We start from the raw sequence: 14,859 nt of genomic DNA on the forward strand, positions 1-14,859 counted from the left end.
CTTTTTCTTTCTTTCTTTTTTTTTTCTATTTTTTTTATGTTTATAAATGAAGCTTTTTTTTTTGTTTCACCTTTTGGATTGAATCTTTTTTTTAACACTTTCAACCAATTTTTTTTTTTGGTAAAAACTTTCAACCTAATTTTAGGTGGAAATTCAGGTGCAGTCGACTTCACGTGAAGTTGATAACTCACAGTCGTTAGACGATTTGACTGATTTGACAAAATTTTCATCTAACGGCTCTCAGCTATCAATTTCACATGAAGTCGACTGCACCTGAGTTTTTATCTTTTTTTAAACAATGTAAATAATAGACTCTAGAATTGACCCAATAAAGTAAAAAAGTACTCCACCTCCAAATTACCTCCTAAATCTTAACATTAGGATAACTATTCACACACCTAATAAATTAAACATTCAACATATTTATCATTCACATTGTTTAGTATTTTTATTGTCTACCTATAATTTTTCTTTGTTGACAAACAGTCATCTCCTTCAATTGTTTATTTTCCCTCCATTGTTGAATGCAAATAGACAAAACCCTCTTTCTTTTACAATCTCCCACTTCCCTTGATGATATTCAATTTAATTATCTGGTAATACTCCTTTTATTCTCCTCAAATATGGTTTTGTAAAAATGACTTATAATAAGATGGCAATTTTAGTTATTAGAAAAATAAAATGTAATATAATTTTTAAATAAGTATAGAAAATTAACTTTTAATTAGTTAACTTTTTATTCTTTATTGACAAAATATTTTTTTAATGGTGTTTTTTAATAGGATTTAGAATTTCGAGTTTAGAATAATAATAAAAAAGAACAGTTATGCTATCCATACAAGTCTTTTTGACTTATAAGTCTTACAAGTTAGGCCAAATTCAATAGAAGCTACGATTACCTACAAAAGCGTGTTAACACACGCATTACGTTTCCAAAGCACTCCTTCACCATTATGAACGACTCTTCTTTTTCTTCGATGAAAACCACAACTGTCATTTTTTCTTTGCGTTTTTCCTCCTCCTCTTCTTCTTCCTTCTTCTTCTCCTTCTTCTTTGTGTTTCTCCTCCTTTTTCTTCGCATGTTTCATCTTCATTGTCGTGTTTCTCCTCCTTCTTGTTTTGATTTTGCAACATTATGTATTTTTTCTTCTTTGTTTGATTTTTTCTCCCAAAAAGAATTATGAGAACATGAAATAAGAATATGAAGAAGAAGCAGCAGAAGATGAGGAGAAAGAAGAGGAAGAATTTTGAATTATACAGAACTTATCAGAATAAAAATATACCGAAATATTTTTGTTTTACACCCAAATTTCTTCGTTTTACACCCAAATTTGCTGCAAATACAGAAATGAGTTGTGCTACGTATACAATAAAATCAACCACCAAAGTCAGCCACCAGTATAAAATATATACTGGAATACAAATATACATTGAAAATAAATTAAAGCACACATGTATTTATATACAAATACATTGGTGACTGATTTTAGTGGCTGATTTTAGTGTACAAATAGTATTTTTGTACAAAAAAATATTTTCTAATGCTGCATTTTCTTCTTCTTCTTCTTTTCCTTATTTCTTTTAGTTAAATGAATGTAAATTCATCCTCTTCTAAGTAATTTTGCAGCATTATGTGTTTCCTCTTCTTCTTTGTTTGATCTTTTGTTTTTATTTTTGTTAAGAGAGTAAAACAAGAAGAAACTTGAAAATATAAAACAAAAAGGAAAAGATGAATAAGAAAAAAAAGAAGAAGAAGATTGTGATGATGATGAAAAAAGAAACAACAGCAAAAGATGAGGAGAGGACGAGGAAGAGGAAGAGTTCTGAATTATGCAGAACTTATCAGAATAAAAATACACCCAAATATCTTCGTTTTACATCCAAATATCTTCGTTTTACATCCAAATATGCTGCAAACACAGAAATGAGTTATGCTACGTGTACACTAAAATCAGCCACCAAAGTCAGCCACAGTATAAAATACATACTAGAATACAAATATACATTTTTTTCCAAAGATAGTAGGTTATATTTCATTAATTATTGAGAAATGAAATACAAAGATGTCCAAAAGTAGGACAGCATAATGAAAGGTGGAGATTTTCCAAAAACACTACATTGAAGGTATTCATCCAACGGTGCGTGGTCGAAAAATGAAGAAAAATCTTAAAGAAGAAAGAATGATAAATCAAATTGAATACAACTAAGAGCTTGCCTCATGGAGATGACGACCTAAACTGGGAGTTCTTTGGATTTCACGGAGCAACTTGACAGAGCTTGCTAGAATGGCAGACGGCATTGAAGTAGAACCTTCAAAAATCAACTGGTTGCGAGCTTTCCAGCAGTTCCAACAAATGATGACAAGCAATTGAGGATTACGGTCAGCATTTTTCAGCGGGTTAAACATCTCTGTTGATACAATCTACCATGTCCAAAAGTTGTTAGGACTCTGAGGGGGAAGACAGTCACGAAGATAACTCTGAGACCATACATCTTTAATTATAGAGCAATCGATCAAACAATGAGTGACTGTTTCGGTTGCTTCATGACAGCAGGGGCATATTGGTGATATAGATGGGATGCGGTGATGAATCTGAGTAAGCACCGGAAGCCGGCCATGAAGAGCTTTCCAGATAAATAGCTTAATTTTGTGAGGCAAGTTCAACTTTCATAGATCAATCCACGGCTTTTTCTGCTGCATATAATTAGGGAAAAGCTCTAGAGGCGGATGGTAAAATAAATAGCCAATTCTGTAACCTGAAGCTGTATCATATTGCTTGGATTTGTTCAAATCCCATTGCAATTTGTCCCTACTCTGCTGAATTTTAACTGACAAAATCCTGTTTGCAACGTCTTGGGGAAATAATTCTTGAATGAGATTCTAATTCCAATTTCTATCTTCAGTAATTAGATCTTTAACTCTTGGAACTAACTCAGAAATAGCCTATCTATTTGGCATATCAAAAATTATTAAAGGATACGGAGGAGACAGCCAAGGATCCTCAAAGGTTCGGATATTCTCTCCAGTACCCACAGCCCAATTAAGACCTTTTTCAACAATCTTTCGGCCTTCCAGTATACTCCTCTATCCCCAAGAAGGTAAGACTCCAATTTCTGCCGTTATAGCATTACCATTGCTAAAGTATTTACCTCTTAGGATTTTGGATAATAAGAAAGTAGGCTGTGTTACGAGTCGCCAAAACTATTTGCCTAAAAGTGCCAGATTTTGGATTCTGAGATCTTTAAATCCAAGGCCTCCTTCTTTTCGTGGACGAGTCATAGTGTCCCAGCTAATCCAAGCCATCCGCCTTTCAGAACCTTTTTGTTCCCACCAGAACTGAGAAAGTAGAGAGTGAATTTCCGAAATTAAACCATCAGGCAACTTGAAGCAAGACAATGTATAAATAGGAATAGCTTCTCCCACTGCCTTAAGCAATACGTGTCTACCACCTGACGATAGAAGATAGCGCTTCCACCCTTGGATTCTTTTTCGAACCTTTTCTTTGATCATACTAAAAGAAGCCTTTTTTGATTTAGAGATTGTAGAAGGCAAACCAAGATATTTATCCTGAACCCCAATATGATTAATATTCATAGAGTTAGCCAGTAGTGTACGAGTAGAGGAGGGAGTGTTGTGGCTAAAGAATACAGCAGATTTATTAAGATTTACTCTCTGGCCACTGATACTTTCATAAGAATTCAATAAATGCAGGATATTTGAACATGCTTCAGGATTATCCTTACAGAATAAGATGGAATCAATAGCAAAGAGGAGGTGGTTGACCTTGGGACATCGCCTATGTATCTGAAGACCCTGAATTAGTCTGTTTTATTCTGCCTTGTGTAGCAAGAAGGAGAGACCTTCTGCACAGAAAAGAAAAAGATAGGGAGATAGAGGATCTTCTTGTCAAATACCTCTATTTGGTTTGAAGAAACCATAAGGTTGTCCTTCCACAATAACAGAATAAGAAACAGTTGTCACTAATTCTCGAATCCACATGATCCACCGGGAGTCAAAACCAAACTTCTCCAATATAAACCAAAGAAAGTGCCATTTCACCCTATCATATGCCTTACTCATATCTAATTTTAGCACCATTTCATTTTCGAGTCCCTTTTTTTTTTGTTCTTCAAGTAATGCATACACTCGTGAGCAATTAGGATATTATCAGAGATTAATCTGCCTTTAATAAAAGTACTATGCGTAGGGCTAATGAGTCTATTCATCATACCCTGAAGTCTATGTACAAATACTTTGGAGATAATCTTGTAAAAGACTGAAGATAGGCTTATTGGTCTTACCTGAGTCATATCTTTAGCATCAAAAATCTTGGGAATAAGACAGATCTGAGTGTGGTTAAAACCCTTCAAAATTCTACCCCTTGAAAAGAAGCTCTTAACTGCTCGAAACACATCACCACTAAGTATGTTCCAGAAGCTTTGAAAAAAATTTGCTGTCATACCATCATCTTCTGGAGCACTTTGATGATGAATGCTAAATGTTGCACATTTCACTTCCTCCATAGTCACTGGTCTTTGAAGCCTACGGTTCATGTGAGCTGTAACCTTAGGTTCAAAATCAGTAAACAGAGGTTTAGGATTCTCATGACAAGTGGAGGAAAAGATGTCCTTGAAATAAGATTCAGCCACAGAAGCAATACCAGCATTTGAAGTAGCCACTTCACCATCACTGCCAGTTAGTTGCCAAATTCTATTCCTTCGAGTTCGATTTCTAAATTTCTGATAGAAGAAAGTTGTATTCTGATCACCGGATTTGAGCCATTTGACTCTAGACTTATCTTTCCAATAAGATTCCTCATTTTACAATGCTTTTTCAAGTTTGTCCTCTATTTCTGAAATGATGTCGCCTCCATGAATTCCTGCTAAACAAAATTCCTCTAATTCAGACTGTAGTAAATCAATCTCCACATTCGAATTAGATCTGTGTTCTTGCTGCCATCTGACAATCTTATGCCGACAACGCTTTATTTTTTGAGCTAGGATATACATGGCTGAACCATCAATCTGTCTGTGCCAAACCTCTCTAACACTCTGCCTTATTTCATCATTGGAACAACATCTTTCTTGGAATTTAAATCGGTGTTTAGATCTCTCAGTTCTCGAATTAGAGTCTAAGAGAAGAGGGGAGTGATCCAAGCCTGATTCTGACAGTCTAAGAACCGTTGCATTAGGATAGAGTTGCTGCCAATCAACTCCTACCAGGAATCGGTCCAGTCTTTCCTGTATCAACTCATCACCCCTCCGTCTATTCGACCAAGTGAATGGTCTTCCGACCATAATAATATCAATCAGAGAATTATCATCAATAAAACTGTTAAAGGTTTCGATAGAAGAAGAAAATTTAGCATCCCCACCTGCTTTCTCCAATTGATTAGAAATGACATTAAAATCACCCATTAACACAACCTTACCATCGAACTGTTGGGTGACTGAAGTTAATTCAGCAAACTGAGCCATTCTATGTTGATCATTTGAACTGAGATAAACACCTAGAACACCATAGGGATCATTAGAACCAGCTATCAGAACTGATGCAGCAATGAAGAATCTACCATGCTGTAAAATCTGAACAGTGCAACCATCCCTCCATGCCATTGCCAAACCCCCTGATAATCCATCCGGATCCACAATAAACCATTCCTTGAAACCACAAGATCTTAGTTTTCCTTCAACTTGTCGAGATTGATTTTTTGTTTCACAGATAAAACCAACCTCGGGGGAGTAGAATTTGCAAATCCCTTTAAGATTGTGGATTGTCAAGGGTCTCCCCAAACCCCGACAATTCCACGAGAGCAGTTTCATATTTTTTGGGTGCCACTTGAAGGCTGGCACCCTCCACCGTCATAGCATCAGAGACAATATCATTGAGACAAATTTTCTTTGAAATATCTTTAGTACCATTACCTCCACTCCTCCGTTTGAAACCTATCACAGACTTTCTGGAAAGTTGTTTCAGGTTTGGCTTTTTGTTCTCCTTTTTAAGCTTGGATATGACGTTGTTATTGTGTTGGACATTATTCATGGGATAGGATATCTCCAATAAAGCATTAGAAGAAGAATTAGTATCAGTAGTCGTACCTGTGTTTTCTGATTCACCCTCATTTTCTGCTCTAGAACCCGAATTGGCAGCAGTTTTTTCATTATTCTATTTTTTCTGATCATCTTGCACACTCATTTTTGAGAAACTATCAAAAAGCCAAGCAGGTGGAGATTTTTTCTTTGATTGAGTTGGAATAGAACCATCCCGAGGTTGGTTAGGATTGAAGGAAGCTCTCTTTTCAGTTAAACGCCTATCGACTTGATCTGCCTTAAGCCATTCACCAACTCTATCTTTCTTGATATTGTTTTAGGCAGAATCATCAATAAAATATTGGCAGTTCTTAGATTCATGCCCCAATTTTGCACAATAAGTACAGAACACACCTATACGTTCATAGCGTACTCCAATTTTCAGCATTTTCTGATTAAGATCAAGCAATTTCAGTGTATCCCTCACTCTTTTATCACCGTTCAGTTTCACTTTAGCCTTCACTATGTGTGTATCTTTGCCTCTAACTTCAAATAGAGCAACATCTTCAATTTGACCAAGTCTCCCACCCAATTTTTGGCCAACTTCAAGTGTTTTGTATTGTTCAGACAATCCCCAAAATTGTGCCCATACAGGAAAAGAAGAGATGTGATTATCCTCCATGTTTATTGACTGCTTCCATCTGCGAACATGAATAACAAAACTATTGAATAACCAAGGTGAACCCCTCTCAATTCGAGTCACATCAGAGTCATTCTCAAAGAAAAATTGAAACTGGTTCCTGGATTTTTCGACTACTCTGAATTCTTCTGGTTTATTCCATATTGCATAGAGAGCTCCTTCTATGGTACCTACAGAAAAGATCCGATCTGAGAAAATTCTTTCGAACAGGCTTGAATTCTTTCAGAAACATCTTCATAAGCTAAAACGATTAAGTCATCCTCCTGATCACTATCAATATGAGGGTTCTGAATCTCTGATTTGTTGCTCATGGTGTAGAGAAAAACAGAATTGATATTTAATAATTTTAGAGAGAAATAAGATATATGGAATGAGTGAATTAGAAAACGGAATGAATTAAAAGAGGAATGAATTGGGAGAGAAAACGAAAATTAGGGAACTAAGTGGAAAATAAATTAAGAGAAGAAAGTAGAAGAAGATAGAAAAGACTTTGACGAAGAAAAGACAAAAAAAGGTGTAACCATGGAGGCGGCGCAGTGAAACCCTAGCAGAGCGTGAACGAACTCATGGGGCGCTAGATGAGGAGTACGTACTCCCGCAAATTTTTTCACTTGCATACGTTTAGATTGAATACAAATATACATTGAAAATAAATTAAAGCACACATGTATTTATACACAAATACATTTGTGGTTGATTTTAGTGCCTGATTTTAGTGTACAAATAGCATTTTTGTATAGAAAAATATTTCCTCTAATGCTGCATTTTTTTCTTCTTCTTCTTTTCCTTATTTTTTTCTTTCTTTTAGTTAAATGAATGTAAGTTCATCCTCTTCCAAGTAATTTTGCAGCATTATGTGTTTCTTCTTCTACTTTGTTTGATTATTTTGTTTTATTTTTGTTAAGAAAGTAAAACAAGAAGAAACTTGAGAAGGTAAAACAAAAAGGAAAAGATGAATAAGGAAAAAAAGAAGAAGATGGTGATGATGATGAAAAAAAAAAACAGCAGCAGAAGATGAGGAAGAGAAAGATGAAGAGTTTTGAATTATGCAAAACTTATTAAAATAAAAATACACCCAAATATCTTCATTTTACACCAAAATATCTTCATGTTACACTCAAATTTGCTACAAATATAGAAAAATATTTTTTCGAATGCTGTATTTTTTTCTTCTGAATTGAACCACACCTCAGCCACTTGATTGGATTAAAAACAATAATCAATTTCGTTCTGCTTCAATTGATAATCTGAACTTGAATTATTAATTATATTCAACAATGAGATAACTGATGGTGGAGGAGAAAGAGAAAAAGAAAGGAAGAGAAGAAAATCCAATAAAAAAAGAAGGAGGAAGAGGAGGAGGAAGAGGTGATATTGATGACGACGATAACGAAAAATACGAAGAACGAAGAAGAAGAAGAACGTAGAAGAACATGCAGTAACATGAAGAAGAAGAAGAAAAAGAACGTGCACACGTTGATTGAAAAATATGTTATGGAGACGCATGAAACATACGTAATATAAGAGGCGCGTTTTATGGATAAGTGAATTTCAGGATTTGCAAGACTTGTATAGCAAAAAGAGTTGTATGTGAAAATTAATTCAAAAAATAATTTAAAACAGTTAATTGATATTAATAATTAACCAATTAAAAAAAAACATGTTGGCAATGACTTATTTCATAATTGGTATGTTTGTTGAGATTCATGTACAAAATTTCTATACTGGCAGTCAAAACAATTAGAGAGATGCAAATTGAAAGACCTTGAAAAATCTTATAAGCAATGGCTTTAATGTAGATCAAATAGAATTATGAAATCATATATGAAATGTGTAATATTCTGCTATGACTCGTGCATTGTATAACTCGTTTAGTTTTCAAGGTTTTGTATACTTAATTAAACAAAAGATAGAGTAATATATCAATTATGTTATGTGTATACCAAAATCAGCCACTAAAGCTAGTCACCAAAGTCAGTTATCACTATAAAATATATATTAAAATAAATTAAACTACACATATATTTATATACAAATATATTAGTAGCTGATTTTGGTATACGAATAACATTTTTGATAATATATATATACCAAAAAACAACAAAAGTTAGTACAATAACAAATAATTATCAAAAGACTATCTCCACTATCATATAAAATAATGCAAAAGCAACAAAAAAAAGGGGAAAAAAGATGATTAATCTATTAAGGTAACAAAAGTACTACCAGCATGTTATACACACTATATATCTCACTCACATGGTTACATGTTTCTTTTTCAAATAAAAAAACGACACTAACAAAACAAACACAACCACTTGTTGAATTTTCTTCCCCCTTGACTTTGATCACCAAGCCATGATTGATTTTCATTGTGGTGCAGTCTTGTCACTATAAAAGCGTTGTGATTACAATCAGTGAAACATTGCCATTGTTTTAGAGAGCAAAAAGAAATATCTCAACCTTTTTTTTTTTTGTGTGGTTGGAAGAAGATCATTATTCATGGAGAGTACACTGAAGGCCTTGAGAGAGGGTGAGTCAGTGCTTGATCTCAGCCCAAGATCCACCGTTAGCGGCGGCGTTGAGGATGTCTACGGCGAGGATCGTGCCACCGAGGACCAGCTTGTCACCCCATGGTCTTTCTCAGTAGCCAGGTCAGTCTCAAAAAACGGTTATTAACTAACTTTGTATGCTTTCTCTGCTTTTTTTATTTTACCTTCATAGCTTCTATTATTAGTTATAAACATAGCACAATTTATAAGTCTTACTAATAGTTGCATGAATGAATGCAAGTTTTTTATTTTGATTCTTAGTTAGCTAATAACTATTCCTTTTTTAATTATTTGTGATATGAAATTATAGTGGATACACTTTGCTGAGGGATCCACAATACAACAAAGGACTTGCTTTCACTGAGAAAGAGAGGGATGCACATTATCTCCGTGGACTCTTACCCCCTACAGTTATCTCCCAGCAACTTCAGGTTTGAATTCAATCATCAATATATAAGGATTAATTACTCTATTAGTTATTATAGTTTTATCATATTTTCAATTAAATTTTTATAATTTAAATATTTATAATTGAGTATTTTTAATAAATAAAACTTTTATATAAAAATCTAATTAAAAATTCAGTACAACTGTACAAACTGAGTGAGTTACAATGATCACTGCATGCAACACTGCTTAATTTGTTTTGAAATACAAGTCTTATATAACTTAAATTTTCTAAGGTGGTTAGTGTACACTTTTACTCTTTCCTTTTCTCTTTTTTTATTTTTTTTTTATTTTATTATTTCTTCTACTTTTGATCACAGGAGAAACAGCTGATGAACAACATCAGACAATATCAGGTTCCTTTGCAAAAATACATGGCTATGATGGAACTTCAGGCAGGTTTTTCAACTCATCATGTTAAAATTACACAGCATGAGATAGTATATTTGTGGTTTTAACTTTTAAGTTCATGCTATTAAGGTTGTTTCCTGGGATGAATGAAAGTGATATATAATTGCAAATATTTGATACTGAAAGCACTACTTAAGAAAGACCAAATGAAAACTTGAATCTTATTATTGAACTGACAAAAAAAAAAAATCTTCATGTTGCAGGAAACAAATGAAAGGCTGTTTTACAAGCTTCTTGTTGACAATGTAGAGGAACTGCTCCCAATTGTGTATACTCCCACCGTCGGCGAGGCTTGCCAGAAATATGGGAGCATCTTCAAGCGTCCTCAGGGTCTTTACATAAGTTTGAAAGAGAAGTATATTTCTTTCTTGTATGCAACTTTGTACTGTGTTTGATTCAGTATCATCATAAGAGCTTTTGGCTTTCTTTCAGGGGCAAGATCCTTGAGGTACTGAAAAATTGGCCTGAGAGGAGTATTCAAGTTATTGTTGTCACAGATGGCGAGCGAATTTTAGGACTCGGAGACCTTGGATGTCAGGTATTTCGTTCCTTGATTTACTATAACTACTAGACTCCTATCTGAAGCTGTTACTTTTTAGTATATAGATACATTAATTCAATGAAAATATGATGTATAGTAAAATAGGTAACTTAGGCTTCATATAGTTTATGTAAGATGTGTTTCATTTCAGGGAATGGGAATTCCTGTTGGAAAATTGGCTTTGTACACAGCACTAGGAGGGCTTCGTCCATCAGCAGTATGCATTTTCAATCTTCTACTAACTTTTTTCTTCTCATTATACCATTGTATATGTCTCATTTCCTCTGTTTGTGTTCTATGGTTAGTGTTTGCCTATCACAATTGATGTTGGGACAAACAATGAGAATTTGCTGAACGACGAGTTTTACATCGGACTTCGACAGAAAAGAACCACTGGGCAGGTTGGTGTAATTACATACATGCCTTGATATCTGCATATCACTTTCATTTGCATTGATATGAAGTGATTTTGATGATATCTGGTTTCTATATAGGAATATTCTGAACTTCTGAGTGAGTTCATGGCTGCTGTAAAGCAAAACTATGGCGAAAAAGTTCTTGTGCAGGTTGTGAATTTTAAACAAGTTTTTATGATGTTATGAACCTGAATCACTCAATTGAGTTTCTGTTACCTTAAATGTTTTTTCTGCAGTTTGAAGATTTTGCAAATCACAATGCTTTCGAGTTGCTTGCGAAATACGGCACATCTCATCTAGTCTTCAATGATGATATTCAGGTACTATAAGTAGCATCTTAGCATCTATACCATGAAGATTGTTCGGTTCAAAATTTCAAATCATGAATGTTTTATAATCTATCTCAGGGGACTGCATCTGTTGTTCTTGCCGGGGTCGTGGCAGCATTGAAGCTGATTGGTGGAACTTTGGCCGACCACACTTTCCTGTTCTTCGGTGTCGGTGAGGTAACAAATTGACAATCATAAAAGCTTGCTTGGTGCCTCGGGGGGAAAAGAGTGAAAACAGATACTATTTCTATTTTCTATTTTTAAAATCCCTTTTATATATGTATATATTTGCACTTGACAAGTTAATTCATCTCGTGTTTTTGCCATGATTTCAGGCAGGAACTGGAATAGCAGAACTTATAGCTCTTGAGATGTCAAAGCAGGTGATAATAATAATAAAGACTTCAATCTTCATTGCTGACACAGTAGTCTTATATTGATTTATGGAGTGAATTTTAAATTACAATCTATGGAGCTATTCTATTTCTTTGTGCAGACAAAGAAACCGATAGAGGAAACTCGCAAGAAGATATGGCTTGTAGACTCAAAGGTAGTTGAAAAACCATGATAATACTCTACTTTTTAGTTTAATTTTCCTTCTTTAATAACAAACTGTTTCATTTCTTTTTCTCTTTTTCAGGGATTAATTGTTGGTTCGAGACAGAACTCGCTTCAACACTTCAAGAAGCCTTGGGCTCATGATCATGAGCCAGTTGGAACTCTCTTAGAAGCTGTTAAGGTATCGGAATATGCCTGTTAAAAATGTTACCAAAATCAATTTGGTCTAACATTGTAAGGCCTCATTAGATCAGGCAATAAAATGATTGTGTAAAACAAATGTCTCTAACCTTGATTGGTTCACATGTTCAGGTAATCAAGCCTACAGTTTTGATTGGATCATCAGGAGTTGGAAAAACATTCACAAAGGAAGTAATTGAAGCTGTGTCTTCAATCAACGAAGTAAAACTCTTTTTCCCTCCCTCTCATATACAATCTTATTTAGCAATTGAGTCTCTATCATACTTGGCCTGCAGAAACCTCTTGTTATGGCCCTCTCGAATCCAACTTCGCAATCCGAGTGCACAGCCGAAGAGGCTTACCAATGGAGTGAGGTAAAAACAAAATGATTCCTGATTTATAACCACATCTATCCGTTTCTTATGTGGTTGAAACTTGAAAGCCCTTTACTTCAATGTCTAGTCTTAATTCTTTGATTCTTCTTCTACACAGGGCCGTGCGATTTTTGCTAGTGGGAGTCCATTTGATCCTTTTGAGTACAAAGGAAAAGTTTACTACTCCGGCCAGGTGTTGAATTGGTGAAAACCCACGTCCTGTTGTTTTCACGTGAAGTTGTTAGTTGAAAATCGTCAAATAATTTAATATGTTTGTCTAAATTGTCATCTAACAGTTTTGAACTATCAACTTCACATGAAAATAACTGCATCTAAGTCCTCACCTTTGAATTCTGCAATCCTCTTCCTCTTGGTTAAACAACACAACATAACATAGCATCATATCTGATTCAATTCTTGGGTTTTGTCAAATTAGGCCAACAATGCTTACATCTTCCCTGGCTTTGGTTTGGGGTTGGTGATCTCCGGAGCGATCCGAGTACATGATGATATGCTTCTGGCAGCATGTAAGTAGTAGTCATGTTGAAAAGAATGAATGGTTAAGGATCAAATCATGTGAAATAATTTGATGATGAATGATTAACATTCTTGTATTCAGCGGAAGCGTTGGCTAAACTAGTGGCAGAGGAGGACTACAAGAAGGGTTTGATTTACCCGCCATTTTCTAACATAAGAACAATTTCGGCTAATATAGCTGCAAATGTTGCGGCCAAGGCATATGAACTAGGTATGCCTTCAAAAAAAAAAAAAGAACACTCTTATTATTCATGCCTCATTTCACTTCAATATCTAATTAACTATAAACCGAGTTAACCAAAAATCGATCACTTACTTGAAAATAGGTGAACCAATTTTTTTTTTTTCTGGTGACTGAAAATAGGTGAACCAATTGAATCAACAAACTATGATATGACAGAAAAATCAGTTATCTTATTAGGAAAAGTTAGTTTTAAAAATAAATGTAAGAATACTTTAGTTAAATTTGTAAACTTTTGATAAATTCACCAATTCAAATACCGATTTGGTTTTTAGAATTTTATTAATTATTAATAAGTCGTTGTTTTAATAGGGTTGGCAACACGCCTTCCTCGTCCTGAGAATCTTGTGAAGTATGCAGAGAGCTGCATGTATACCCCAACATACCGCAACTACAGGTGATCATGGCCCAAGTTACTATATATTGACCTTGGTGGTAAGAATCACAAATATTAATTAATTAATAAACATAATATGTCTGGCTATATGTGTTGTTTGATGTAGCTTAAGCAAGAGTAAGGGTTTGTATGGTTTTAGCATGAAGTCATGAACAAATAAGTGCCTTGTATTCTTGGTTACATATCCTTGTTTCATCTCATGTAATGTAACGTCAATGCAAATTGCAAAATATATAATATATAAATCTTGTGCTTATGCAAGAATTTCTCCATTGATTTATGATAATATATTCAATTTCTATAAAATATTAGGGTTAAATATAATTTTGGTCTTTTAAGATATATACCAAAAATTTTTTTGTCCCCAATCTTTTTTTTCATACAATACAAAATCGTCATTGAATCAGACTCATTGATGGCCATAAATTTCATCAAAGATAGCTCACCTCCCCACGACCCCACCATGCGTGTGCTGCTCTCCTTGAAGACATTCGCAATATGGTCGTATCCATACTTTCCAAGAAGTTAATTCTGTTGTTGACATTCTAGAAAAGAAAGGTCATGATTTACCTTTTGGCCTCCATACTTTCGAGTTGGCCCTTATACATCTTACAAACTTTGTCTTTTGATAGTTTTGGTTCCTTTAGATTAAGAAGATGTAGTTAGTATTACTATTTTTTTTGTATGTTTTGTTTCTTTTTTTTTTTTGGCCAATAAAAAGAAAAAGAGAGTGTTTTTGTTCTTGCAAAGGAGAAGGAAAAAAGATGGGAAAAAGAAAGAAGAAGAAGAAGCTGTGAACGATCCAATTCTGCCTCCGCTTTCGCCGCCATCTTCGTACAATTTTGGTCCATAAGGTAAGGACGATTTTAAAACCAAGTTAAATCTTAGGAACGATTTTGTATACAAAAAAGGTTGAAAACAAAAAGTATTTTCGACTTATACCTTAGGAACCAAAATCGTACTTAACCCAAGATGTTATTAGAGTAGTTATGTTGCCAACTTGCCATGTTGGGCATCCAGCTTCTATAACAACTTGTTATCACTCGTCAACATAACCTAGCTATACTCAATAGGCTTGTGAATATTTTATAACACAGGGAGCTAACTTTTTTCCCATCAATATCAATTAATTTTTTTTAAATTATC

The 14,859-nt window shown here is 34.3% G+C and overlaps 1 protein-coding gene across 2 annotated transcripts; it reads left to right on the forward strand.

The window, feature by feature from the left end:
• LOC107644427 (NADP-dependent malic enzyme) lies at positions 9,022-13,993 on the forward strand. Of its 2 annotated transcripts, XM_016348282.2 has the most exons (19): positions 9,024-9,384; positions 9,593-9,713; positions 10,050-10,124; positions 10,344-10,495; positions 10,573-10,678; positions 10,833-10,898; positions 10,987-11,082; positions 11,176-11,247; positions 11,334-11,417; positions 11,505-11,603; positions 11,762-11,809; positions 11,923-11,976; positions 12,067-12,165; positions 12,297-12,386; positions 12,461-12,538; positions 12,657-12,731; positions 12,975-13,065; positions 13,158-13,286; positions 13,629-13,993. In XM_016348282.2, the coding sequence occupies exons 1-19, from the start codon at positions 9,233-9,235 to the stop codon at positions 13,715-13,717; spliced, it is 1,776 nt and encodes a 591-aa protein (XP_016203768.1). In that variant the 5' UTR covers positions 9,024-9,232; the 3' UTR covers positions 13,718-13,993. The 2 variants fall into 2 exon arrangements, with proteins under 2 accessions (XP_020958650.1, XP_016203768.1); XM_021102991.1 differs by lacking the exons at positions 10,833-10,898; positions 10,987-11,082 and having other exon boundaries at positions 9,022-9,384.

Source organism: Arachis ipaensis, chromosome B05, assembly GCF_000816755.2.
Source record: "Arachis ipaensis cultivar K30076 chromosome B05, Araip1.1, whole genome shotgun sequence".
In the NCBI taxonomy this organism is placed as follows: Eukaryota; Viridiplantae; Streptophyta; class Magnoliopsida; order Fabales; family Fabaceae; genus Arachis; species Arachis ipaensis.